The sequence below is a fragment of the Thrips palmi genome, unplaced genomic scaffold, assembly GCF_012932325.1.
Source record: "Thrips palmi isolate BJ-2018 unplaced genomic scaffold, TpBJ-2018v1 HiC_scaffold_1, whole genome shotgun sequence".
Classification (NCBI taxonomy): Eukaryota; Metazoa; Arthropoda; class Insecta; order Thysanoptera; family Thripidae; genus Thrips; species Thrips palmi.
The window spans coordinates 8,584,961-8,610,506 of NW_023144620.1; the positions used below are offsets into that span (position 1 = coordinate 8,584,961).

At 64.3% G+C, this 25,546-nt stretch overlaps 1 protein-coding gene across 1 annotated transcript in view; it reads left to right on the top strand.

Annotated features, from left to right (window-relative positions):
• Positions 1-20,375: 20,375 nt before the first annotated feature.
• The window catches only part of LOC117654247 (adenylate cyclase type 5-like), a 33,409-nt gene continuing 28,238 nt past the window's right edge, over positions 20,376-25,546 (top strand). The window contains exons 1-3 of the mRNA XM_034400595.1: positions 20,376-20,481; positions 21,272-21,458; positions 24,566-24,873. Coding sequence (XP_034256486.1) covers positions 21,278-21,458; positions 24,566-24,873 — 489 coding nt within the window. The 5' untranslated portion in view covers positions 20,376-20,481; positions 21,272-21,277. The remainder of the gene's footprint in view (positions 20,482-21,271; positions 21,459-24,565; positions 24,874-25,546) is intronic.

The following is a 25,546-nucleotide window of genomic DNA, read 5'->3' on the forward strand; positions in this document are numbered from 1 at the left end:
CCTTTCGCCGGTCAGCTCGCCCTAACGCCCTTGCCCGCCTTTGCCAGTGTGTCCTCCTCCTCGCGGCCTGCTCCCCGCGTCCCCGAAGGCGGCAATCCGTCCTGACTACGCGGCCAGCCCCAACGCGCCCCGAATCAATCTCGGTGTGTGTGTGTGCGCGCGCGCGTGTGAGTGGCGGCAATCCGGCTTGGCCACTGCGTCGCTGCGGCATGTGTGACGGGGCAGCAACCTAGTCGTGCCACGGATTCCGCCGGAATGGAATGCAAACAACGACGGGTATAGGAGGAGGTCCGTAACCGACAACCAACCCCTGTACTGCCGTTCCCCTTTTACCCTTTTCTCTGCCAGCCCCAGCGGTCCATGTCGCTCGGTCAATTTGAGGATTCCGTCCGAACCGAGCGCCGAGCCAGCCGACTGGGCGGCCCCGGTCTGTTAGGCGGATGGGCGCCGGATCAGACCGACTGACTCTGTTGTGTCGTGTTGCAGGTCTTGGCGGCTGTCTCGGCGTCGCGCAGGGAGCACCTCGGCCGTCTCGCAAAGCAGCTCGCCGTCGAGCCGCTCGAAACAGTAAGTGCGCTGGAGTCCCTTACATTTATTGGCAAAAGTACATTTCTGTCTGCCCATCTATGGGTGTGAGGATGCGAGTGGCAGGATGCGTGTATGTATGACGGTGACACCGTGCCGGAAGGACCGCTTTTTTCATGGAGAGTGTGTGCACCTTTTTGGACGTGCCTAGAACGTGCAATTTCCTCTGCAGGGCTCACTGTGCAAAGCACCTCTCCCCCTCCCACATTCCGTTCCATCGTTTGGCGCACGTGCGCGCGTGTGTGTGTGCGTGTGTGTGCGTGCAGAGAAAGGCACAGAGAAAAATACACATAATGATACGCGGAAGACAGCTTTGCGTTATTCTTTGCTCAAACCGCCATTCGCATTCACGTTTTATCCCCGGAGCCGTGGAGTGGAGCCTTGCGGAGCCTTGCGGGCTTCAAGCCAACAGCCGCACCCGTTGGCTGCCTTCCTGCCCGCCCGTGTGGAACAGTTTGGCTGAAAGCATGCTGAACCGCGTCTGAATCTTGAGACCGGTTTCAGACCGCAGTCAGGCCTCAGTCAGACCTCGTTCAGGCGAGATCCAGGCCGTTCGCGACACGAACGAGGCATGAATACCGCCTGACGAGTGACTGGCTGAAGCCTGACTGCGGTCCGAAACCGGACTGAACGCGGTCTTAAACACAGCTGTTTTTCAGATCGCGTTCAGCCCGGTTTAAGACCGTTTTCAGGCCGACGGCCGGCGGCTAGAAAAAACGTCACCGGCGGCGAAAACGAAGTCTCGCCGGCCGAGGCCTGGTGGCGAACCCGAGTCAAGGAGGGTGAAATGTCGGTGCGTGAACTCGCTTGGCCAGAGCGACTTCGAGAGGTCCAGTAGCGACGCTGCGATCCCATTCTGTCGGCCAGCGCATGGTGATACTTGTACGCTGTGGAGAGAACTCCGTCGGAACTCTGTGGATGAAAGGCTCTTGTTTCGTTTCAGTGGTATATAACCCGGTAACCAGCGAAAAGAGTACTAAGGATTATTCTCCACCATAACATTTCGCAGAGGAAAATCAGTTTTTACCTCACTTCCGAATCCGGTTTTATTTAAACACACCACCTAGTTCAACCATATCTCATAGAGTATCAAGTGGGGTTTCATGGTGGAGAACAATTTTCCTTTTTTCGCTAAATAAGATTACCGAGTTACCACTTAAACGAAACAAGAGCCTTTCATCGACGGAGTTCTCTCCACAGCGTACAAGTATCACCATGCGCTGGCCGACAGAATGGGATCGCAGCGTCGCTACTGGACCTCTCGAAGTCGCTCTGGCCAAGCGAGTTCACGCACCGACATTTCACCCTCCTTGACTCGGGTTCGCCACCAGGCCTCGGCCGGCGAGACTTCGTTTTCGCCGCCGGTGACGTTTTTTCTAGCCGCCGGCCGTCGGCCTGAAAACGGTCTTAAACCGGGCTGAACGCGATCTGAAAAACAGCTGTGTTTAAGACCGCGTTCAGTCCGGTTTCAGACCGCAGTCAGGCTTCAGCCAGTCACTCGTCAGGCGGTATTCATGCCTCGTTCGTGTCGCGAACGGCCTGGATCTCGCCTGAACGAGGTCTGACTGAGGCCTGACTGCGGTCTGAAACCGGTCTCAAGATTCAGACGCGGTTCAGCATGCTTTCAGCCAAACTGTTCCACACGGGCGCCTGCCGGTCTGTCTGCCTGCCTTTCTGTCTGCATGCCTGTCTGTCTGCCGGGCTAGGGCTGGAGGTTCTTGCAGGCGCTTGGGCTAGCGCTGGCCTCTGTCCGTTGCGATCTATTTCTCTCTCTCTCTCCCTCTCTCTCTCTCTCTCTCTCTCTCTCTCTCTCTCTCTCTCTCTCTCTCTCTCTCTCTCTCACTTGCACTCGGCTGCGGCGGAGCGTGAAGCCCGCGGGCGAGTAAACAACTTGAGCCTTGAAGCCCAGCGCCGCGCCACACGGCCGCGGGCGGGGCCGGGGCGCCGCGGGGACCGGCGGGCGGGGACGCTGGGGGCAGCGGAGGCCTCCTTGGCCAGGGCCTTGGCCAGGGCCTTGGCCATGGCGCCGCGCGTGGCTGGAGACCGCCGCGCGAGGGACGCTATGGGGTGGCGGGGCGGGGGTGTGCCAGCTTTACGTTTATCGAAATTTTCGATGACCTTTTCTCGTAATCGGCAAGGCACCGGCCACGCCACGGCGATGCGCTCCACGCCGTGCAGCGGTGAGACTACCTACAGGGTTCCTCTCAGCCCCGCCGCGCTGGCGAGCATTTACATGTGACCCTTTTTCCTCGGCGTGCGGTCGCGCCCGGTCGCGCCCCACCCCCCGGATCGGCGTCACTGCTGGAGCGGCGTTCGCCAGCCCGGTTTGAGTCCGCGCTCCACGCGTCAAGCGTCCAGGGGGGTCGCTCTTGCCGCCGGGGCGCACCGGGGCGCTGCAGGGCTGCGGCGCCGGGTTCGAGTTTGGCGGCAAAGTTTCCGCCGCGGCGGGCAGGGCCGGGCGGGGCGCTTTGCCGTGCTTTGCCCCACGTTGCCCCGCTTTGCCTCGCGTTGCCCTGCCTGCATTGTGCCGCCGAATGCATTGTTCTGCTGCACTGCTTGTTGCGCCACTGGAAATGACTGCCTGGCGTGCCTTCCGACGCAATATGTGGAGACGAGCCTCGGTGCCGTATCATCGATATATCGAACTGTCGTCGAGTCCCTTCGGGGCGTGTCCGCCCGCCGAGACTGTGATCGAATCTGCAGCCAGCGAGGCGGGGCGCTGTGTGTATTGAGTTCGGGGCCTCCTTTAGTGCTTTTTCTTTCTCCTCCCCCCCCCTGTGTTGTCGATTTCCTCTCATCCTCCGCTGGGTGCGGGTAGTACGGGGTAGTACTCCAATCTGGGCGAGTACACGTTGTGCTCCGACCCGTGATAACCGTGCGTTGTGCGCCCCTGCCGGCCCCTGCGCACGCCGGCCCCCAGTCTGGGGCTAGCCTGGCCTAGCCGCTGGGTTCTCCTGTGGGACCATCCCCTGCGCGATGAAAGCAGCCAAAGTGATTGGACCTCTATTGGTTTGGCCCGCAGACACTGCCTTAGAAACCTGTCCGAACCACCGTGCTGCCGGACAACCGGAAAGCGGACTACTCTCTGCAGACCGATTCCGAGAGCCGTTCTGTCTCTCACACCTCTACGGGACGCCCCGTGAGTGCGAGAGGGACACAGCGGCGAGAACGACTCTCGCAATCAGGCTGCTGGTCACGTTGCAAGCTCCAACGGGGACCCGAATCGGACACAGACATGATGGCAGCTATGGCCGAACCGCCACGTATTCTATTGGCACCGTCGCGAGTCCCAAACAAGTCTCGTTTGATGAGTGGAGCTCAAAGAGTGTAGAGTCGTCGAGGCGTCCAGCTATTGTGCCGAGATGACTCCGCCTCGCTCCGCCTGCTGCCGACTGCGGCTCGTACTCCATGTAATAATAAGTCGGAATCGAATTGACTCACCGAGCGTGACACAAAATCCATTTCGAGGCCTTTTCATTGTTTTCTTTTCATTCGTTTTTCGGGCCCCTGCGCGCGTTGTCAGCACGGGGTGTGTTGCGGGTTGTTCTTGGTTGTTTGGGACCGCCGAGGCGAATGAAAATGAACAAGGCCAAAAACAGTAATTCTTTTTTCGCCCTTTCCCTGTTATAAGCAGTTGAAGTCTTCTTCTTTTTCCTTTCCCCTCGACGGCTGTCTTCCGCCGCCATTTCCGGTCGTAATGCCATCCATCTCGCGTTTATTAGAGGACGGCCGGCCTAGTCGCCGTGGAGCGCAAGTGCCGCTCCGCTGTGCTGCTTCAATCAAAGAAACGGAGAGTTTCGTTGCGCCCTGGAACGCTGGCAGTCTGCCGGGCGTCGAGCTGAGCGAGAGCCGTAGGCAGTCGGGAGTGGGGGTGCGGGCAGTCTGCGGCCCAGGCTGGCAGAAAGGCGGAGTGGGGGAAGGCGGTATAAAGGCAGTAGGAGTGGGGGTGCGGGCAGTCTGCGGCAGGCTGGCAGAGAGGCGGAGTGGGGGAAGGCGGTAGGGAGGCAGTGGGAGTGGGGGTGTGGGCAGTAGAACCTGCAGGGCGTCGTCCATGTCGCGTGGAGTGCGGGGGGAAGGCCCGTGGCAGTGGCAGATCCCGCAGAGCGACGAAGAGCGACGAAGAGCGACGCTCAGCCCGCTCCCCAGGGACGCGCCGCGTTTCTTTCCGAGGGAACGGAGTCTGACGCTGCGATTTGTGTCAGGATGACGGGGCATTGGCGATGGCGTTCAGCCGCGAGATGTCTGCGCCTTATTGCTCTTGCAGTGACGCGGAGTCAGTGTGCGTGTGTGTAGGGGAGGGGGAGCTCTAGCCAAAACAGCGGGCGGTTTTTCTCGCTGATTTTCTTCCCGAAACAGTTTACTCGCCCGGCGCGGCGCGGCGCGCGGCGCGCGGCGCGCGGCGTTAGGCATTCATCTTGATTGTTTGCGGCGCCGCGTGCTTGCCAGTGTTTGCGAGGGGCGCCGCCGCCGGGCCGCGCCGAGCCGAGCCAAGTCGTTGGTGGAGGCAACAGTGGAGTTCGTGGGGCGGCGAAAGGCCCTCTCCGAAACCGCGAGGCCGCGCCGCGGGCGCCGCGGGCCACAGGGCCGCCACACCAACACGTAAGGCTAGGAGCGTGCCGTATCGCTTTGTTTCGAACTCAGATCGATTTGTGATTCGAGTGATTGGTGCAGTGACGTGCTTCGTGACTTCAAGAAGTGTGATCTGCTCCGTGGCGGCAGCCAGGCAGCGGGTTCGCCGCGGTGTACCAACTGTGCGTCGTCGTCAAGGGTGATCCGCCGTGCCCCAAGACCGTGGCCATGGCTGGAGGATGGAAGCCCCGGCCGAACTATTCCAAAGGGCACTCCAGGAGGAGGACGCACACAAAGGCGTAGGTGGCAGCGCTATGGCTTGTCACGGGAAGTAGGGGGAGAGGAGGGGGAAGCAACCGCTCCGGCGGCACCACCTTCCATAGTTGACCCTCTTTCCTTTGCGCCCGGTTCATTAGAGCGGACAAATTCACTCACACACACACACACACGCCCGCGTGCACTCACACCCTCGCACACCTGAGGGCCCCCCAGTCTCTCGCAATCTGCATCGCTTCCGGCCGTAAGTAGGCCACCCACGCGCCCCCGCCACGCCCCGCCCCATCACGCCCCGCCACGCCCCGCCCCACCACGCCCTGCCACGCCCAGAGCGTGAGGCTTCGCGCGCGGACGGCTGGCGTGCTGCGATAGAGGGGTTTGTGATGATTGCCGCTTCTGTTGTCCAGAGCGAGACTGCGTCGGACAGCACACACACGTACACACTCACACAGACGCAAACTGGCTGGGCCGTGTTTACGCGCGTTGAACGCCAATTTGAACGGCTCTGGTCGGCTTCTCCTCGGCCTGGCCGCCGGCTTCCTCGTGTCCGAGGCCAGGCCCGGCCCGACGGTCGCGTTGACGGTCACGTTGACGTTCGCGTCGATGGCGCAACCCCCACGGCCTCGCCAGGCCGTTTTCGGGGCTGCTTTCGGCACGGGTTAAGGGCGGCTGTCTCGGAGGCTGCCTTGCCGTATCCGGCGGGGCGAGGCGCTGCCCTGCCTCTGGAAGAAGGCTTGGGTGGGGTGCCCCGCCCCGCCCCGCCACGCCCCGCCCCGCCACGCCCCGCCCCGCCCCACCCCGCCCCGCCACGGCGCGCAAGGCCTGTACGGCAGATCATCTCGGCGTGTTATTCCAGCCCGTATTGTGTCTGCGGCCGATTGGATGGCTCCGCTGCGCACCGCTGCGCTGCAGGCGGATCCGAGCTGCAGGCTGTCTCTCTCGCACTCAGGGGGAGCCCCCCGGTGGTGCGAGAGAGACAGGGCGAGCCTGCTGGTCGGGTCGATGCGGTGCGACGGGTTGACTTAGGGAAGCCGCAGTGGCGCTCTCTCTCTCTCTCTCTCTCTCTCTCTCTCTCTCTCTCTCTCTCTCTCTCTCTCTCTCTCTCTCCTCTCTCTGATAAATTGCCTCGCAATGAGAGAGTGTCCTCGTTTGCCGAGGGAAGACGCGTGCTGTCGGTGTCTCACTCTGCAGGCTGGTTCGGAAGAGTCGTCGCTCTGTCTCTGCCGCACCCATAGCGCGGCTCGGCGGGGTGCGAGAGAGACAGAGCGACGAAACGACTACCATCATGTCATTCTTTTTGCGCCGCCAAACTGCCGTCACTTTCGGGGCGAGGGCGGCGTGGGCGTTTGTTGTGACTGCCTGCCTGCCTGGCTGGCGTGGTGCAGTGCGCCCCGCGACTGCACGCAATAAACGTGGGGGGGCGCGGCGGGGCGGCGCGGGGTGCACACTCGGGGTGATGAATGTTTGTTGCGACCTGCTTGGCGTACAAAGAACGCGCGCGCACACACGCACCTGCTTTGTGAGTGAAGGCTGTGTGTGTGAGACCTTGAGGTCCGTTCGGGCTGGCCGAGTGGCTCCTTCACTTCCCTGCAGGCGGGGCTGGGCGGGGTTGTTTCCGTGAACACGGGCGGCGGCCGGCCCGCGGGCCACTCGCAGATTCCTCCTTTGGCGTGTACATGTCTCAGTGCCCCCAGTCTTGGCAGTGCGCTGGCTGCGCTGGCCGTGGCGGAGAACAGTGCACCCCAGTCCCTAACGCACAGCGAAAGGGTTCAAAGAATGTGCGCACGCTGCCATGGCAACCAGACGGACAGGGCCAGGCGCTGCTCGGTGTTGCAGCCAAGGTTGCCGCCGCCTCCGCCAACGCACAGCTTTCGGCCCTGTTGCGCTGCGTGGGCGTGGCCCGCCCCCGCCCCCGCCGCCCCCTCCCCCCCCCCCCCCCCGGCCGCCCCCCCCGCCCCCCGGCCCGTTCGACGGCGAAGACAACTTCCTCCGAGACCCTCGCCGTCATGCGTCGCTTGTCGGTTCGGAGGTTGATCGATGTTAAATCGACGTCAGTCTCCGCTCGCCCCTCTCCTCCCCGGACCGTCCGCGCGCTCCCCGCCCCACCCCAAGTAGGCCTTCACGTCAAACACGGCCGCTTCGCTCGCTCCCGCTGCAGCCCGTCAAGAGCGCGCTCTCGCTCGCACGGCCCGATCGCTGCCAGGGCACCGCGCGCCAGGCGAGCACTCCGATCTGACAGACGATTGGCTTAACTCGCGCTCGGAGTGGTTTGCGCGTGTTTAAGCACGTGGAAGCGCGGGGGCGGCCCCCTTTTGGACGGGACTGCACCTACTGTACCCTCCTCTCCGCACCCTGCAGAGTCGTTTTCGTCGCTCCGTCTCTCTCGCACTCATGGATCGTCCCGAGGTGCGAAAGAGAGACAGCGATGAAAACGGCTTTGGGAATCAATCAGTGTGCCGCGCGGAAGCGGCCGAAGCGAGTCTGAGTCGTCCGTCGGTGAAGATGAAATCACCTGTCGGCTGCTGCCGCGCTGCCTCCACTGGTTCAACGGCCCGGCAATATGTCTCCGGCTTTGCACGGCGCGGCGGCGCGGCGCTCGTCTGCGCACACTGTGAGGGACTTCGGGGTGACTGGCCGTGACGCACGCCTCGACGAACCTGGCTTTCTTATTTTCGCTCTCTCCCGCTCATTTTATTTTCTTCTTTGCGAAATGAATAATTTTGGACACACCTTACGGCCTCAGGGCGGCGCGTCTTCATCCTCCTTCTCGCTCTTTGGCGCAGCCTTCTCCGTCCTCTCTCCCGCTCTTTCGCGCGGAGTCCTCCGTCCCCTTTCTCGCTCCTTCGTCGGGGCGGGGCGGCCGAGAAAATGGAAATCGCACGCGGACGAAACCACGCGAGGCGCGACGCGACGCCGAGGCGGCGAGGGGTTGTTTACGTGTCTCCTTCGCTCCATGACTATGAAATTGGGGAGGGGGAGGGGACAGGTAGAGATGGAGGAGGATACAACGGATATTATTCCCGGCCTTGCCTGAATAATAAGTTATCTGTGAACCGGTTTACCATATTATGCGCACTTTTTTAAAGTCCTCCCTGCGTCCTGTCCCGTATACTCGGACGCGCCGCGCCGCTCGGCGCCAAAGTTCCGGTTCTACGTTTTTAAAAACAGGCGCCTCCCCCCCCCCCTCCACCTCCCTGCCGCCTTTGCGTCGTCGCGTGCGATGCGCGCCGCTATAGGCGCGCCGCTATAGGCGCGCCGCTTTGACATGTAGTTGGTGAACTTAGTTTCCGGACTTGGAGAGGTTGTCGGTGAGGAGACGGAGAGAGAGAGAGAGAGAGAGAGGGGGGGGGGAGGGGGGAGGTCGCGCTGCGCGTGGCGAAAATGGTCGGTAACAGCATCTTTGTATTTTGATCAGGTGCCCCGGGTGGGTCGCAGCCCCGGCCGCAGCCTCGCCGCCCTCGTCCTTGAGCCGCGACTGCGCCGTTCTAATTCCATACACTCGGCGCTGCTGGAGGCTGAACCGCCGCGCCGTCTCTCTCGCACCTTGGCGGGGCGCTCCGCGAGAGCGAGAGAGACAGAGCGATGTTGGAAATGAGCCCGGTGGCGAGGCACCGCACAAAACAACACAATAATGCCGGAAATTATACAGACGCCTTGACGCCTGCGGCCGTGCCCCCCCCCCCCCCCCCCCCGCCAGGCCGGCCCCGCCCCGACCGAACGCAAATCGACTTTTTGGTTTGGCCGGCCCGGCCGGGGCTCGAACCCGGGCCAGGCCCGCACCGGACGGGCGTGGCAGGCAAGTTTGTTTCCACCCTTGTCGTTCACGCGCGCACCGAGCGAGCGCGTCGCCCCGGCCGGGCATGCGTGCGCGCCAACTTTTAAAACGGCGCTGCGAAAGACGAGGCAGCGGCGCGGAGAAAAGAACAACAAAATAACAAAATAACACGCTAAATCGCGCCCCGGCAGGCGGCGCAAATTTATTCATTCAACTTGGCAAATTAGCCTTCGTGTTGCATTCTGCTCAGCAGGGCTGGCGGGCGGGCTGGCTGGCTGGGAGTCGCCGCGGGTCCGTCAGGTGCTCCGCGGTGGAGGGGGGGGGGCTGATCCGCGGCGCCGAGATGAAGGGGTTTACTTCTGCAGCGAGTGGAGTGGAAATCCCTTCGGGCTTTCCTTGCCTTTCCTTTCGCCACTTTTGACGCAGCTCGGCCAACAACACAGCCACCGTTCGCTGCATGCTCGCGGCTCGCGGCCAAGCCACAGTTCGCACTTTTGCAGTGTGGAGGCGGTGAGAATAGGCTCCGGCCACCTCCATTTCTTTCTTGACGCGCCCCGCGCTGTGCCCCACGACGGACCGACCATCAGCGTTTTGATTCAGCGTTGGGCAGCTTGTATTGCAGCCCTGTCCGTCTGTGAGTGTGCGTGTGTGTGTGTGTGTGTGTGTGCGCTTTGCCATTGTGGCCCGCAATTAATTTCGGCCTCCCCCCCCCTTCCACTTGACCGCGGTAGCGCGGCCCTTCCTGTAAAGCGCGGCTGCGTTTCCCATTAGCCGAGGAGTAGCCCTGCTGACTGATTCCGAGAGTCGTTTTCGTCGCTCTGTCTCTCTCGCACCTATACGGGCCGCCCCATGAGTGCGAGAGAGACAGAGCGACGGAAACGACTCTCGGAATCAGTGTGCTGCTCCGCTCGCGCGATTGAATTTGGTGGCGGCCTGCTCGGTCTGCCCCCCGCGCTGCTGCCTGCTCGGCCTGCTCGTGCTGGCCGGCCTGGTGGAGGTCCTGGTGGAGGTCCTGGTGGTGCAGCTGGCGGCCATCCCCGGGCTCGGCCGGTCCGCGCGCCGCAGGTGGCCCTGTAGGTCGTTCCTCGTTACGCCTTGACACGGCGGCGTCCGTCCCTTTGTGCGTCTGTCTCCCTCGCACTCTCGGCGCCCCCCGTCGCCGTGCGAGAGAGACAGCGACCGCGGGGTCACCCTGATTTCCTGGGGGACCCCCTACGGCTCCGGGCCGGCCTTGCCCGGCGTGTCGCCCTGTCCGTACGACCGCCCGGTCCGGGACGATGGCCCGGCCCTAACGGTTACGCCCGCGGTGGCGGCGATGGGGGTCGCGCGTTGTCGCGCAATTGAAAACTAAAGCCGCGGGCATCCCCCCCCCCCCTCTCCCTCTAACGGCGCGCGCGTGGCGGCCGTGGCGGCCTTGTCCGCTTCCTCGGCGTGGCGCCGTGGCGGTCGACGGGGTGCTGTCGGCCTCCCCCTCCCCGCCGTGGCGCCGTGGCGTGGTACATGTACGGCAGTGCTACGCGCTGCTGCGTTGGGGCGGGGCGGGGCGGGGCGGGGCGGGGCGCGCATCCCTAGGGAGGGTACAAATCCCGCTCGCGCGGCCCTTACTGGGATTCGGGAGCAGCATAATAACATGACGATGCTCCGGTAGGCGGGGCGGGGCGGGGCGGGGCGGGCGGGGTTCCCAGGTGCCGCCCCACCCCACTGCCAGCCTCTCGTAATGCTCCGCAGCCGCCCGATTCCGAAGGATCGCTCCGTCGCTCTGTCTCTCTCGCACCCGTAGGGGCCACTCCATGAGTGCGACGGAGACAGAGCGATGGAAAGACTATCCCGAATCGCTCGGCTGATGCCAATGATCGTGTGCTGCTTGTATGAATATCGCCCGGCGGCTCGGCGGGGCTTGGAGGGGCTCTCGGCAGCCGTGTGGCGCGTGGCGGAACGGCGCGGAACGGCGCGCAGTCGCCGCTATCCCTTTTTACGACACCTTCCCCAAGACTCCCTCAAGGCCCCTTTCCGCCGCTCCTGACCGACTGCGGCACGCTGGGCGGCACACTGTGTGGCGACTGCGCGCTGACGGAGTCTGAATAATACGCACTGGCCTCGTCGTCACGCCACCCCCTCCAATCCTTGGCCCCCGCCCCGCCCCGCCCCGCCCCGTTCCAAAACTACTTGACTTCGAATCTGACTGGCGTGATGGCGTCGCGCTCGCTTTATCGCGGTGCGTGTGTCGCCGTTATGGGCTGTGACGCACGCTGTAAAAGCGGTCCAGCGCACACACGCACACACACACACGCACACGCACGTTCGTACGCACACGCACGCATAAGGAGCAGAGGGAGCCCGCGCGGGATTTAGACTCGAGGGTGCGTCGAGAAGTTGGAGCTAAGGAGCCCTAGAAAACTCTCTCTCACACACGCACAGACACAACACGCACTCGTCTGAGGCGTGGACGTCACGGCATAAGTGTGTTATACACGCCGTGATGTGCCCCTCTCCACAGATTATTAATGAGGCACTTTGTGGGCCGGGCGACTGCTTGGGGCTGGCTGCCTGTCTGGCTGTCTGTCTGCCTGGCTGGCTGGCTGCCTGGCTGGCTCCTCGGGGCTCGTGGGGCGACGGTGCGGCGAGCACCTTGGATTCAAATCGCGATTGTCGGTCGTGTCATGTTGCGGAGTGTCCCCCCCTCCTCGCCCCCTCGGTGCACCCAGCCCGGCCCGGCCGCAAAGTCGGCTTGGGGACGTCCCCACGGTCCCGCCGGGGGCGTTCGGGGGCGTTCGGGGGCGGCTGGTGGCGGGGGTGCGTCGTGCTCCACCGGGGGCGGCTGGCGGCTGTGCTCCGCGCGGCGGCGGTACCCGAATTGAAATCAGGGCGGCCCATCGCGGCCATCCGAGGATGGTCGTCCCCAACACCCCCGCCGACCCCCCCTTCCCGCTCCCACGGCCCTCGAGTCCTCGACAGCCTCGACACCTGTTCAGCTCCCAGCAGTGCTCAATCATTAAATCGATCGTGTCACTTATGGAGGCCGAGCGTCCGGAGAACCCCTGCTCTGGCCGGGTCACGCACTTCCACGCCTTGCCGTCACCGTTTTCCGGCGACACTCTTCCGCCACTGCAACCTGGTTCCGAGAGTCGTGTTCGTCGCTCTGTCTCTCTCGCACTCATGGGGCGTGCCTTATGGGTGCGAGAGAGACAGAGCGACGAGACCGACTCTCGGAATCAGGCTACTACGTGAGCCGTACCACTCGGCCTGCTCGACGCACTCGGTGGTGTCAGTCGGCGCAGGGACCGCGCCTGCACCAGCAGTGTGGCGTCGGCCGGCCGGGCCCCGCCCCTGTCGCGTTGACGACGGGCAGTAAAGGACGCGCGCGGCGGCGTAAACTGGGCGCGGCTCGGCACGGCCCGGCCCGGCCCGCCAGGAACACAATGTCATCATCCTGGCCCGTCGTAAACGGGGTGCGCGCTGCGGTCCGGACTCACCTTTGCGCCACTATCTCGGATTTCTGGCTGTTCAAGCCGCGCGTGCGTGTGTGGGACTATCGCGGTGTCGGTTGGCGTGGGCGGTGGTGTCGGCGGTGGTGGAGAGGGAGGCGCCCGGGCAGGCCGCAACGCGTGGACTCGCCTGTCGGCCGGGAAGGCTACCGCCCGGGCGCTCTCCGCTGCTGCTGCCCGCCGCGCGCTTGTCTCGCTCTGTCTCTCTCCCACTCATGGAGAGTGCCGTAGGGGTGCGAGGGATACAGAGCGACGAAAGCGACTCTCGGCATGCAGCGCGCGGAGCGGCGCCCCGTGTCGTCGCGACTCATCAGCAAGTCCAAGCCGGAAAGAAAGAAGTCTGGGAGTCGTCCGGGGCGAGGGCTGCCTAGTGGACATGCTCTGCCCTCAATCTGGGGGAGGCGTCCACTGATTCCAAGCACTGTCCGTCGCTCTGTCTCTCTCGCACTCACGGGGCGTGCTGTGAGGGTGCGAGAGAGACAGAACGATGCCCGGGCGTGCTGCCCTCCGCCCGGCGGCCCAGGCTGAGCCGTGCTGAGGAGGCCGCCACCCCGGGCACGCTGGCTGATTGGCGACGACTCGACTTGTCTTCGATATCTCGAAGAGACGATCTCGCTGCGCTCGCTGCCGTGCGTGCCATCCCCAGAGTCGTGCCGTCGGGCGCGGCGCGGCACGGCACGGCACGGCACGGCACGGCACGGCACGGCACGGCGCCCTGTTGTCGGAACGAGGCGTAATCTTGTCAAGCAGATTCCGAGCCAGTTGTGCGCCGCGCCAGGAGCAGCAGCAACGCCCGGATAACGAACAGTACCAACAGCACTGCACGCTGAGTGTCGTTAGCATCGCTCTGTCTCTCTCGCGCTCATGGGCGCTCTGTATGGGTGCGAGAGAGACAGAGCGACGAAATCGATTTTCAGAACCAGCCCCGTGTTGCTGGCGAAGGCGCAAGAGGACTTTGCGGTGCAGCGCGATGACGTCATTCTTCTTTCATGCTGCCGAGCCGTTGCTTGGAGTCACAGCTGCGGAGCGCGCCTTGACAGAGACAGCGCAACGCGACGGTGTGCTGGGGCAGGCGAAGAAATATAACGAGAAGAACTGGAGGCTTGAGCGGCGGACTCTTCCGCTTGCCATGCTCGGAGAATCGAGGACGGCAACGTGCGGCTGTCGGCTCGCAGTGGCGTGGCTTTCTGGCCACCGGCCGGGCCATAACGATGCGCGCTGGAAGGATCGGCGGCGGCGAATTCGAGTCGAATCCGCGACTTCGAGATCATCGAGGCGTTGCACAGTGGGCCAGAAGACCGGTGGAGGTGGCCAAAACTCCAGACGCGTTTTGACCTGCAGAGTCGCGAACCAGGCGTGACCCTACCAAATGGATCCGGAGAGCAATTCGTTGGTGGGGCCACACGTTCCGTTCGAATCCTGTTCAGCGACTCAAGAGCTGAAAACGCGTCTGGAGTTTTGGCCGGCTCCACCGGTCTTCTGGCCCACTGTGCACCGCGGCAGCCCCGTCGGGGCTGGCGGCCAGCCCACCACGAAGGCACACTGCGGCTGCCGCTGCGCCGCCGCGGGCCACAGGGCGTGTGGGACCCACTGTGGGCGTGGGGTGGGAGGGCGGTGGGTTTGTCCGGGCTGTCATTGTTGCAACTTTCGGGGAGAGAGAAAGAGCACGGGCGGGCAAACAGCTGAATGCCGACGAATGGCGCTGCTGTGCGTTGCTTTCCGCGTAGCTTTGCCTTGGTGCTGCTCCGCCGGCTCCCCGTCGCCCCGTCACTTTATACCCGCGCAGCACTCCGACTTTGGAAACGGCGCTAAAAAGGGAGACTGTGTTCTGTCGGCGCGAGTGTGAGTGACTTTGTGGCGGCGGCGGCGCGCAACTTTCATCCTCTGATTACGTTGTCGAAATGTCTTCTCGGAACCAATCCAATCCCGCCGCGCGTTGATAAGTGGGCGGTGAAATAAAGAGCGGGAGTCCTGACGCGAACAGACCGTGCTCCTTTCCATCCGGCACGCTGATTGGCTCGTTGACATTCGGCCTCTGCCGGACCCACAGTGAGACACCTGTCCTGCCTCGCGGCCTCGGCGGCCTTGGCCTGCGCCGTGGGGCTGACGGCGCGGCTGCGTAATGTCCGATAATGAGAAGCCTGGCCGGCCTGGCCCGGGCTGGCCGCGCTGCGACGACAAAGAAGCCCGGAAGAAAGGAGGCAAAGAAGGCAGTGAAGCAGCCTCGGCTTTCGGCGAGGCTTTCGCTGGGGCTTTCGGTGCTTGTCCGTCTAGACCTCCCGAGGTGGCAACCCGCCCCGCTTCATTTACATTGAGGCGGCACGCCCACGCAGAACACTCTGTCTCTCTCGCACTCGTTGTGCTCGTGGGGGCGGGCCGTGGCGGTGCGAGGGAGACGGCCTGCTGGCGGCCTTCGGTAAACAATCTCGTCATTTGGGAGTGGCAGGTACACGGGGCCGCGCCACACTGCGCACCGCTCCGTCTCTCTCGCACTCATGGGGCGCCCCTTATAGGTGCGACAGAGACAGAGCGACGAAAACGGGTCCCGGATCGCTCTGCCAACACGATCGGCCACTCGGGGGCCTCGGCCGGCGCGGCGCGGCGGACAGCGTCGCACAGTGGGCCAGAAGACCGGTGGAGGCGGACAAAACTGTAGACGCGTTTTGAGCTCCAGAGTCGCTAAGCAGGACCCGAACCAAACGTGTGACCCCACCAATGAATTCCTCGTTCGGAGAGCAATCCATTGGTGGGATCACACGTTCAGTTCGAGTCCTGTTTAGCGACTCTGGAGCTCGAAACGCGTCTACAGTTTTGTCCGCCTCCACCGGTCTTGGCCCACTGTGCGACGCTGTTCGCCGCGAGGGAAGGCAACTTCCTGTCGGAGGCCCTGTTGCACAGAGGGAGAAAAACATCGTCATCCATCTCACGCACACTCGCGCGCGCACACACACACACACACACACACACACAAAGTTACAACAAAATATTTTGAAAGTCATTTTGTTTTCGACCAAAAGCAAGAAGAGTGTTGAAACCAGTGGCATAGCAATGAACCTGTAGCTTCAACGTTCGGTCGGAGAGCTGGCTGAAAGGCTCCCGGAGTATGTTTGGATATGCTTTCGGTCTCTTTCGCCAGGACCAGTACTTTTCATCAGTGTTTAGACAAAAGAGTGACGGATTTTTTTTTTTGCCGTTGGTAAAACAGCGCGTAAAAAGTCCCTGGCCGGTTTGATAACAATGCGGCTGGCTATTTTCAGTCTGACTCGACTCTCCGGCCTCGTCCCGCTGGACTGGCGTGCACGCCCCTACTAATTGGTTCGCCATGCGCCCCGCCCCGCCCCGCCCCGCCTCGGACCGCGCGTCGCGCAGTGCGCACACCGAGAGAAAGGCCCGCGCTGCTCCGCGCCGCTCCGAGTTGGACGGTCGGCGAGGGAATGCATTATTGTCGCCGTCCGATTGTTCGTCGCGAATCGCGAATTACGCGAAACGAATCAAAGAGCAGCGGATTGGAAACGCGAGCTCTCAAAACAGCAGTGTGTGTGTGTGTGTGTGTGTGTGTGTGTGTGTGTGTGTGTGTGTGTGTGTGTGTGTGTGTGTGTGTGTGTGTGTGTGTGTGTGTGTGTGTGGGGTGTGTGTGTGTGTGTGTGTGTGTGTGTGTGTGTGTGTGTGGTGTGCGCGCGCGCGCGCGCGCGCGCGCGCGCGTGAGAGAGGGATATTAATGCTGCGGCTCTGGATCATTCCAAACCATATGAATGAGGCACATCTTCCGCACAATGGACGTCCGAATCGCAATTTCACTCACTTCTCGCTGAGGCGTGGAGTCGCTGCTCTTCCATACCTGCAGGCAAAAAGGGGGGGGGGGATGATGGTGGCGCCGCAGCCTCGCCTGCGAACGGCCGGATGATTGTTCCTCGACTACCCGTTCACGCAGCCGGACAGACGAATCCCCCGCAGCTCGGCGAAACACGGCCAAGCACAGCCAAGCAACCCGACCCGCTGCCCCGCCGCCTCGCCGGCCCTGCACCCTTAATGGCCCCTAAACTCTGTCCTGCCAGCGAAACGGCCGAGAACGCCGCCATCGGCTTGTTAACCCTCGCGTCCCGTTGCCGTCCCGTTGCCGCGCGCCCCGCCCCCACTCCGTCTCTCTCGCACCCCTGCGGTATACACTGGCGAGAAAAAACTGAGGCCGAGCTTGCCGTCCCTCTGTTTCTGCACGATTAATTGAATGATTGATCGTCGCGGGCGTGATTGCCGCAGTGCGGTCGTGTGCCTGAGTGTTTGCTGAGCGACTCTGACCCGCTTCCTCTGCGTTCTGTTCCAGGAGGCGCGGCCGGCGATGCGGCGCTCGGCCTGAGGGCGCGGAGGGCCTCGCGGAGGGCCTCGCGGAGGGCCTCTAGGAGGGCGCGGTGCGCGAGGTGCGCGTCGGCCGGCCCCGGCATGGCGCCCCCGGCCGGCCCGGCCGCGAGTGAGGGGCGCGCGGCGTGGGCGCGGCGCGGCCTGGCGCGGCCCGGCTGAGGTGCGAGTGGAGTGGCAGTGCCCGGGCAGTGCCTCCGCCATGTTCCGCAGCTGGAGCAATGACTCGACTCGCCGCACCGGGGAGTGGAAGCGGCGCTTCAGCCTGCGCGGGCCCAAGAAGGAGGAGGTGAGTCGCTCCGAGTCGATTGGCTGCCCTGGCCCCGCCTGGCCCCGGCCCCGGCTGGCACTGCTGTCATTAACGTGTTTTCCGCCCCTCTCCTCGCCGACGGCCTCCGCCACCTGCCGCGCTGTGTTTGGTCGCACCGGTGGCTTGTTTGACATGCTCTTCACGTGCAGCCCCTGGAGGAGCCGGGCGAGTGTCGGGGCGGGGGCAGGGGGCGGTGCGCCGCACGCTCCGCCCCGACTCGGAAAAGTATTTCAATCTCCACAGGAATAACGCCGGCCTGGCCGCGGCCTGGCCAGGAACGCCATTATTAATGCGTTGTTTTGTGCAGGAAGTGGCCGGGTCCAGCGGCCGCGGCGGGCGTCGCTGCGCCAGCCTGCGCCACCACCTGCGCGGCCCGGGCCGGGGGCTGGCCGGCCTGGGCGGCATCGGCGGCACCCTCAGCGGCCTGGAGCTGCGGGAGTCGTCGTCGCGGTCCCTGCTGCGGCCCAACGTCAGCGACGCCGCCCCCGGCTCGTCCCCCGGGTCCTCGCCCTCGCTGGGCCCCCACAGCCCCGCGCCCCACTCGCCGCAACTGCCGGGGGGCGGGGCTGGCGCGGGCGGCGGCGGCGGCGGTGGCGGCGGCGGGGGCGGCCCGCCCAGGAAGTCCAACTGGGAGGTGATCGAGCACTTCAACACGGGCGGCAGCACGGGCGCGCCGCCCGCGCCGGGGGCGTTTCGGAGCCGCGGCCTCGGCGGCAACCGCATGCTGGGGGTGAGTTGGACCGAGAAGAGACACAATTGGATCATAGATTGGGTCGACGTAGAGAGGAAATTGCTTTCTACCGCGGCCACTTTTCCCTCTTTTTTTTTGAAACGTGCGTGAAGCTGCTTGCTCTGCATGACCTCGCCGGACCGTGCGCTGGGCGGCGGGACGCGTCGGCGCGGCCAGCCCACTGTTTGCTTTTCGCCTTGACTCGGATTTCATTCCATTTTCCATCTCTCTCGCTCCGGCCGCCCATTCCAAGGGATAATCCTTTCCAAACGTTTGCACACAGCGCGGCGCGGCCCTGGCTCGCTAGTCGGTCTGCTAGTCACGCGTCGCGGCAACACAAGCACGCACAGTGTGACAGCGCGCGCCGTGTCGATGATTCACACACCCGCCTTTGTCTAGGCGCGCCGCCCGCGTATAACTGGCTGAGCCGGGCGGCTGCTTCCGAACAAGCCGCGCTGTCTCTCTCGCACTCACGGGGCGTCGCGTAGCGGCGCGAGGGAGACAGCGACGAAAGCACTTTGTTCGCAAGCAACAGCCCGCAGGCCTGCTCTGGGATCCCACCCCCGCCCCATCCCCCGGGGGCTCCTACGGTTATCTTTTCTGCGCCGTTGTGCTCGACTCGAAATAATTGCCCCGCCTTGCCACCGGCACGGCGCACTCCACGCTGCGCGGGCTGCCGATTTAAACGTCGGGAAGCACTCGGGGCACTTGAACGGGGCGGGGAAGTCGGCGGGGCTGGCACGCCACTGGCAAGCCGGCTGCGGCGGCCCTCACTTCTTGTCGTTTCCGGGACTTTTTGTTCCACCGTCGTCCTCCTTTATTGTCTCGCTGCCACCTGTAGTGCACGACACACCGCGCGGCGCGGCTCGGCGCCACCGTAAAAGCCCCGGCATTCGGACGACGAGCTTCCCGAGCGGCAATCCCGTTGCCCTTTATTGTCTTTTGTTCCCTCAACATATTGTATTAGGTTCCCCGTATGTAAAGGCGCGGGAGAGACGGGCCGGCGCGGCGAGCCAGCAAAGCCCTGCGCATTCGCATTTGCCTCCGTCTTTGGGACTCCCTCCTTTTTGCCCCGCTGCCTGCCTGCCTGCCTGCCTGCCTGCCTGCCTGCCTGCCTGCTTGCCTGCCTGCCTGCCTGCCTGCCTGCCCGCCTGCCCGCCTGCGTGGCTTTGTTCCCGCTTTGTCCGCGACTGCCGGCCTTCCCGCCTGCCGCCTCGTTGCCGACAAATATTCCCGTTATGAGAATTTGGGCGTCGGCGGGGCGATGTCGTCGCGACGCGCGTTGCCGCCGACAGTGTCCGTAGAATGTGCCATGCGCCTCTCGCAGTGGCGTGGCTGACCCGGGAGGGGGAAATCATCCCTCCCCTCGCCCTTTCACAAACACCTGCTCGGTTGGCACTGTGCAGTGCTCGAGCTTAAAACGCTTAAAAGCCTTTCTCTAGACCAAGGGCACTTTTCCAGGCCAAGACCATTTCTCCTGGCCAAGAACATTTTTATGGTTCAAGTTCAGCTGTGGACTCGCGATAATATTTGCCCGCAATTTATGTGTCGCGAGTCGCAAAAGGTTGAAAACCGCCGCGCCGCGGTATGGGTGGGTTTTTACTCGTGTGCCGTACGTGGCGCGCACTAACAATGACGCAGTAATGAACAACTTTTTATCGGTTCCGCGGACCTCTTTTGTTGTTCTGTTTCGCATCGCGGGCAATATTGCGTTACACGTGGGCCGCGGGAACTAGTCGCAGCTCGACGAGGTTTTAAATTAATGGTCGTTGCGCGGGAAACAGGGCGATGCGCCGTGCGCTCCCAGCGCGTCCGGTATGATTGCCCCGTCGATGATGTCCGTCCGCGATGTGCTGGGCGATGTGGGGCCGCGGCATTAGGGCGATAGTGGGATCGGGTGGGATTACCGTCCGAGGCGGGGCGGGGTGGGGCGGGGCGGGGCGGGCGGGGCGGGCAGTGACGAGGCGTGAAAATCCACGAGCAGCAGCAGTGTTGTGGCAGCGGGCAGATAGCCGTGGAACATCATTGTGCCGCTGCCGACATGGCCGCACACGCAGTGTTGTTGTTTGCGTTTCATCGTCTTGTTTTTGTTTTCCAGAGCTCGATGGGCAGTCGCAACGCCAGCATCCGCGAGGAGGACGAGGACTGGGCGGACGACTGGGCCGAGGCCAAGCTGGCGGACGGCGACGCGGCCGAGGCCCTGGACGGCGGCGACTCGACGGCCGCGGCGCGCGGCGACGGCCGCGTGGCCTGCGACGCCGAGGCCGTGTACCTGATGGGCAGCGGCGTCAAGGCCCGGCACCGCGACAAGCCCAAGCGTCCCCTCGCCAGGCTGGGCTGGGCCGTGCAGCAGCGCTGTCGCCGCCTGTGTCGCACGCACCGCTTCAGGAACCTCCAGGTACGCGCCAAACGCCCACAAGTGGGCCGGCCGCCGCGCCGCGGTGCTCGGCGCGTGGCCTATCTCGTCGTCGCGGGCTGAAGGCGCTGGCGGCCTCGCTTCAGCCGCCCTGACAGGGGGATCGGCAAGGCGGAGCGGAGTGCTGGGCCCTCCCCGCGCGCCCTGCGCTCTGCACCGTACCTGCCCCGTCTCGCAGTCGCTCCGCCTGACACTGACGCGCGTCTGCGCCCAGTCTGCGGCCCCCTTGATGCGCAGCGCGCAGCTCATCCTCCCATCCTCTCCGGCACAGCGCGGCGCGGCGTGGCGCTACTCAGCGAAATTGCTTCTTTCAGCGAAAACCAGAGAAAGAAACAACCTCTGACCCTTGGCGGGGCGGGCCCTGGCGCGTTCGCATTTTCGCGCTCGCAGCGCCGCAGCGTGGTCAGCCCGGCCGTGTCGATTCGACGGGAAAGTTCCGCCCGTCTGCGGCCGGCTGCTGCAGACCGTCTGTCTCTCTCGCACCTATGCGGGGCGCCCCGTGAGTGCGAGAGAGACAGAGCGATGACCCGCTGCTGCTGGCCTCAGCAGAGGGCCAGCGGGGCCAGCAGGGCCAGCAAGGCAAGCAACAGGGCGGCCATTCGGGCGAATCCGTTTCCGTTCCGTTCCCCGGCAATGCAGTGTCGCGTCCCCAGGGGGCCAGGGGCCGTGCTGGGGGCTGGGGCTAGCTGGGGCTAGCTGGGGCGGGGGAGGGCTCCGCTTCCGGACGCTCTGCGTCGTCGTCGGCCTGACTGACGGTCTTCTTCTCCTGCAGGTGGAGATGCTGTACCAGCGCTACTTCCTGCGCACCAACCAGGCCCACATGACCCACCTGCTGGCCGTGCTGGTGGGGCTGTGCCTCATGCTGGCCCTGTTCCACCTGGGCTCCGTGCACTACGCCGGCCAGCCCAGCTCCGTCGCCATCCTGCTCACGCACACCTCGTGCGTCTTCGTGTACTCAGGTACGTCCCACAGTGGGCCGGAGGCGGTCAAAATCCCGGACGCGTTTTGAGCTCCAGAGCCGCTAAATGGGACTCGAACCGAACGTGTGAACCCCACCAATGGGTTGCTCTCCGAACGAGGAACCCATTGGTGTGGTCACACGCTCAGTTTGAGTCCTGTTTAGCGACTCTGGAGCTCAAATCGCGTCTAGAGTTTTTGCCGCTGCGGCCCGGCGGCGCGGGCAGCGGGAAAAGGCGTAAAGAGGTAGAAAGAGGTCGACCATAGAGGGCGCCTGGTAATCCGAGCCGCGCCGAACCGCCTCCACCCTCAGCGGGCCCGGCGCGCCCCTTTGCGGTTGGGCGGCCGGGTCCTGCGGCCGGTCACAGTAACGGCCGCCGAGGCCCGGGGCGAGGCTAGGCCGGCTAGGCGGCCGCAGGGGTGTGAGGCTAGACCGTGCCGAAGGTGCGGCGCAAAGTTTACTGCGTTTGTGACACCAGCCCTTTATTTGCGGTCCCCCCCCCCCCCCGGCTGCCCTTGGCCCAATGCAGTCGGTACCTAGCGTCGGGCTTCGTCTTATCGTGTATGGGTCTTTTCTTTTATCGGCCGAGACCGTGTCGGCGTGTCTCCCACGCGCGTAGCCGCCGCGTCGACTGCCAGGCCCACCACGCGCCCCGGGGCGATTCCCGGTGGGGCCCGACTGGGGCACGCGCCTTGTGGTGTACCAAGTAGCCCCGACACGTGCCTGTCCCACGCACACACCCACACACGCCCTCGCCACCCACACTGCCACACTCGTGGTGTCGGGTGGCAGGGACACTGATGAAAATGGAGAGGCCCTGTGCTCGGTGGAGAGCCCACTCGGGCGGCACTCGGATGACGATGTCGGAACTGGCGAAAGCGGCCAAAGAATAAAGAATGAATGAAAATTCGAGCCCATTCCTGGTGGTGCCGAATGGGGATGCAGACTGATTCCAACAGTCGTTTGCCTCGCTCTGTCTCTCTCGCACCTACACAGGACGCCCCATGAGTGCGAGAGAGACAGCGCGGGGAAAACGACTCTCGGAGTTAGTCAGCGCTGGGTAGGACAGCAGTCGGCGGGCGGTAGTTCCACCACACTGCGGCCGCGCCGCCGTGCCGCCGCGACGGCAGGGCGTTGGGAGGCAAGGCAGGCACTCCGGGGGCGGCGAGGGGAAAGGGGGGGGGGGGGTGAGTGCATGCAGCCATCCCTACCCGTCTCCAGTGCAGTGCCACAGTGCCACAGCGCCACGGCGCTGCCTGCCAAGCACGCCGAGCGCGGCTGGCGTGCCTGGCCAATCGGGCTGATGAGTCTGGCTCCAGTTCCAGAGCCAAGGGGAGGGGGAAAAGGGGGGGGGCACTGGTCTCCGAGGTGGGTCGCCGCGGTACGCACGCCACCGAGTTTGCCGTCATGAATAAATTATTGGCCGAGTATTGAGTGGCCGAGACGGCCCGGCTCCTTCTCGTCCAGTGTGTTTGTTTGGCCGCCCCGCCCCGCCCCGCCCCGCCCCACCTCGGGACGGCACTGGAGCGGGACTTCAAAAGCGGGTGGCACGGCCGGCCTGACCGCGGCAGCGACCGCACTGACCCTCCGGACCGCATCCTTGAAAGGCTACACGTCAAGCCCACCCCGTTCCCGCCCCGCGCAGGCCTGGGCTTCGCAATCCACACCGAGTTGGCCATGGCTGCGACGCTTCAGCAGCGCGGCCAACCGAGCGACTTCGGCCGCCGGCCGCGCGGGGAAGCCTCGCGTGGTCGTGACCGTGGAGGCCGAGGCCGAGGCGGCGTGCGGGCGTCACCGGCACTGCAAGTCGCCCCGCCAGCACGCCGCACTGGAAACGAGGCCAAAGCGCGCGGAGCGGCGCGGCACAGCGCGGGGAGGCGGCGCCGCAAACCAAATACCGGACGTCCTCTGCGAGTCTGCGGCACTCCGCCCTGCTGTGCCGCACGCCGTGAGCGCTGTGGTGCTGGAGACGGGCAAGGGCAATTTCCTGGTGTGCCGTCCTGTCCGGCCCGGCCGGCCTGGCGGGCGTGTGGCGGCCACGGCAGCCAGGTAAGTGGACGCCGGTCCTCCCTGCGGACTAATCGGACGGGACTTGGCCCCCCTCTCTCTCTCGCACCCCCACGAGGCGCGCGGCGAGTGCGAGGGAGACAGCCCACCGTTCGGAACGTCCCCACACAGCCGCAAAGCGACACACAGCGCCACAAAGCCAAGCCAAGCCAAGCCGAAGCAAGCCGAGGCAGAGACAGCGGACGCGGGACGCGGCGCGCACGGCGAGGCCGGCTTCTGCTGGCCCCCGCCTTTGCCTCTGCGCTAATGATGTGCCGAGCCGGGCCGGACAAGGTGGACCGCAAAGTCCAGGACTCGGGCAGGGCCAAGTCCAGGACGCAGTCCGGCACGGAGGACGAGTTTGTTTCGTTGAATGAATTAGCACGACAGGCTCGGGCCGACGAGCAGGGATTTGATTGCGGGCACGTGGTGTGTGTGTGCGCGCTCGCCTGAGAGAGAGAGAGAGAGAGAGAGAGAGAGAGAGAGAGAGAGAGAGAGAGAGAGAGTGAGTGAGAGAGAGAGAGAGAGAGAGAGAGAGAGAGAGACTGGTGCCTCCCATGTACCGTCCTCATGCAGTTGTACTTCTCGACTCCGCGTCCGAAAAGCCTCACCGACAACAATGCCGCGCGCGAAGGGCTCTTTCTTATTTTCGAATGAAAGGTAAAGCAAGGCCGGCGACGCGTGGGTGTTTGCAGCGCTTTGATGCCAGCGTCCCGCAGACGGAAGCGGCAGCAACTTTTCCAATTAGCGACTGTCCTGAGGAGCGAGGAAGGCGCAGAGAGAGAGAGAGAGAGAGAGGGAGAGAGATCTGAGGCGCGAGGACCTACTTATCCGATTCGGCGTGTCGCGCGGCGCACCGTCCCGTTTTTGCGGGAGGCTGCGGCCGTGGACGCCGGAGAGCGACCACCGCGAACCGCCGCCCCGGATTCGTTTCGCTGAAGTTTCAGCTACTGCGTTAAATTCAATTCTTTTTAAATTCTCACTTTGAGTGTAGCTCTTGATTTCCCAAGAACCAACGTCACACTGTAAAATTCAAACTCCGACCCTCTTTGATTGTTGCAGCGCTCATGGTGCTGCTGGCGCGGCCCGCCATGAACGAGTTGTACCTGCTGGGCGTGTCCTACGCCGTGTGCGCCACGTTCCTGGTGCTGGAGCTCGTCTTCCTGGTGGCCGAGTGCGGCGAGGGCCCGGTGCCGCAGCCGGCGCCCTCCACCGCCATGGCGCCGGCCCTCTTCTTCATCTACGTCACGTACGCCCTGCTGCCGCTGCGCCTCCAGGAGGCCGTGTTCGCCGGGGTGCTGCTGGCCCTCGCGCACACCGTCACCCTCACCGCGCTGGCGCAGGACCAGTCGGCCGACTTCTGCAACAAGGTGAGTCAGAGGGACTTCGTCACCTGGACCGCGCCGCGTCGCCCCCGCGTCCACGTCAACAGGTGGCGGGTTATGTCAGGGCGCCTCGCTTTCGCCCCGCTGCGTTTTGTTTTCCGAGTTGAGTACACTGTACGCTGCGGTGGCACACTGTTACTCAGCCTCGGTGGCCCGTGGGTGCTGTAACCCGCGCTCCGTGTGACGCGGTTGTCGGGCGGCTGGCTTGGGGCTCGCCGCTCGCGCCGCTTGCGGATCCGCCCGACTGGAAGGAAGACTGGGACGTGCCGCGCTCATCCCGTGTCCCGATACAGGCGCCCGTCGTCCGTGCCGCTAGCTTTCTCCCTCGCGCCCGCTCGCTGCCTCTGGCCGTCTCTCTCGCCCCGCGCCGCGCAGTCTTCCCCGCGACACGTCCGCCGCGTCGGTTCGGGGATAACTCGCACGAGGCCCTCTGCAAATAGTCCAATTATGGAGTGTGCGAGGCGCCGGGCGAGCGGACGGCCCGGCGGACCGACAGGCGGACCGACAGGCGGACAGACCGACGGACCGGAAACAGCGAGGAGAGGCACCCTTTTTTCGCGCTCTGGCGCCGCCGCTGCCGCCGGGATAAAGGGAAGTTACCGGAAGGGATTTGAGGGCCGAGGGCCGCACGCACGCTCGCACGCACGACTCGTGTTGT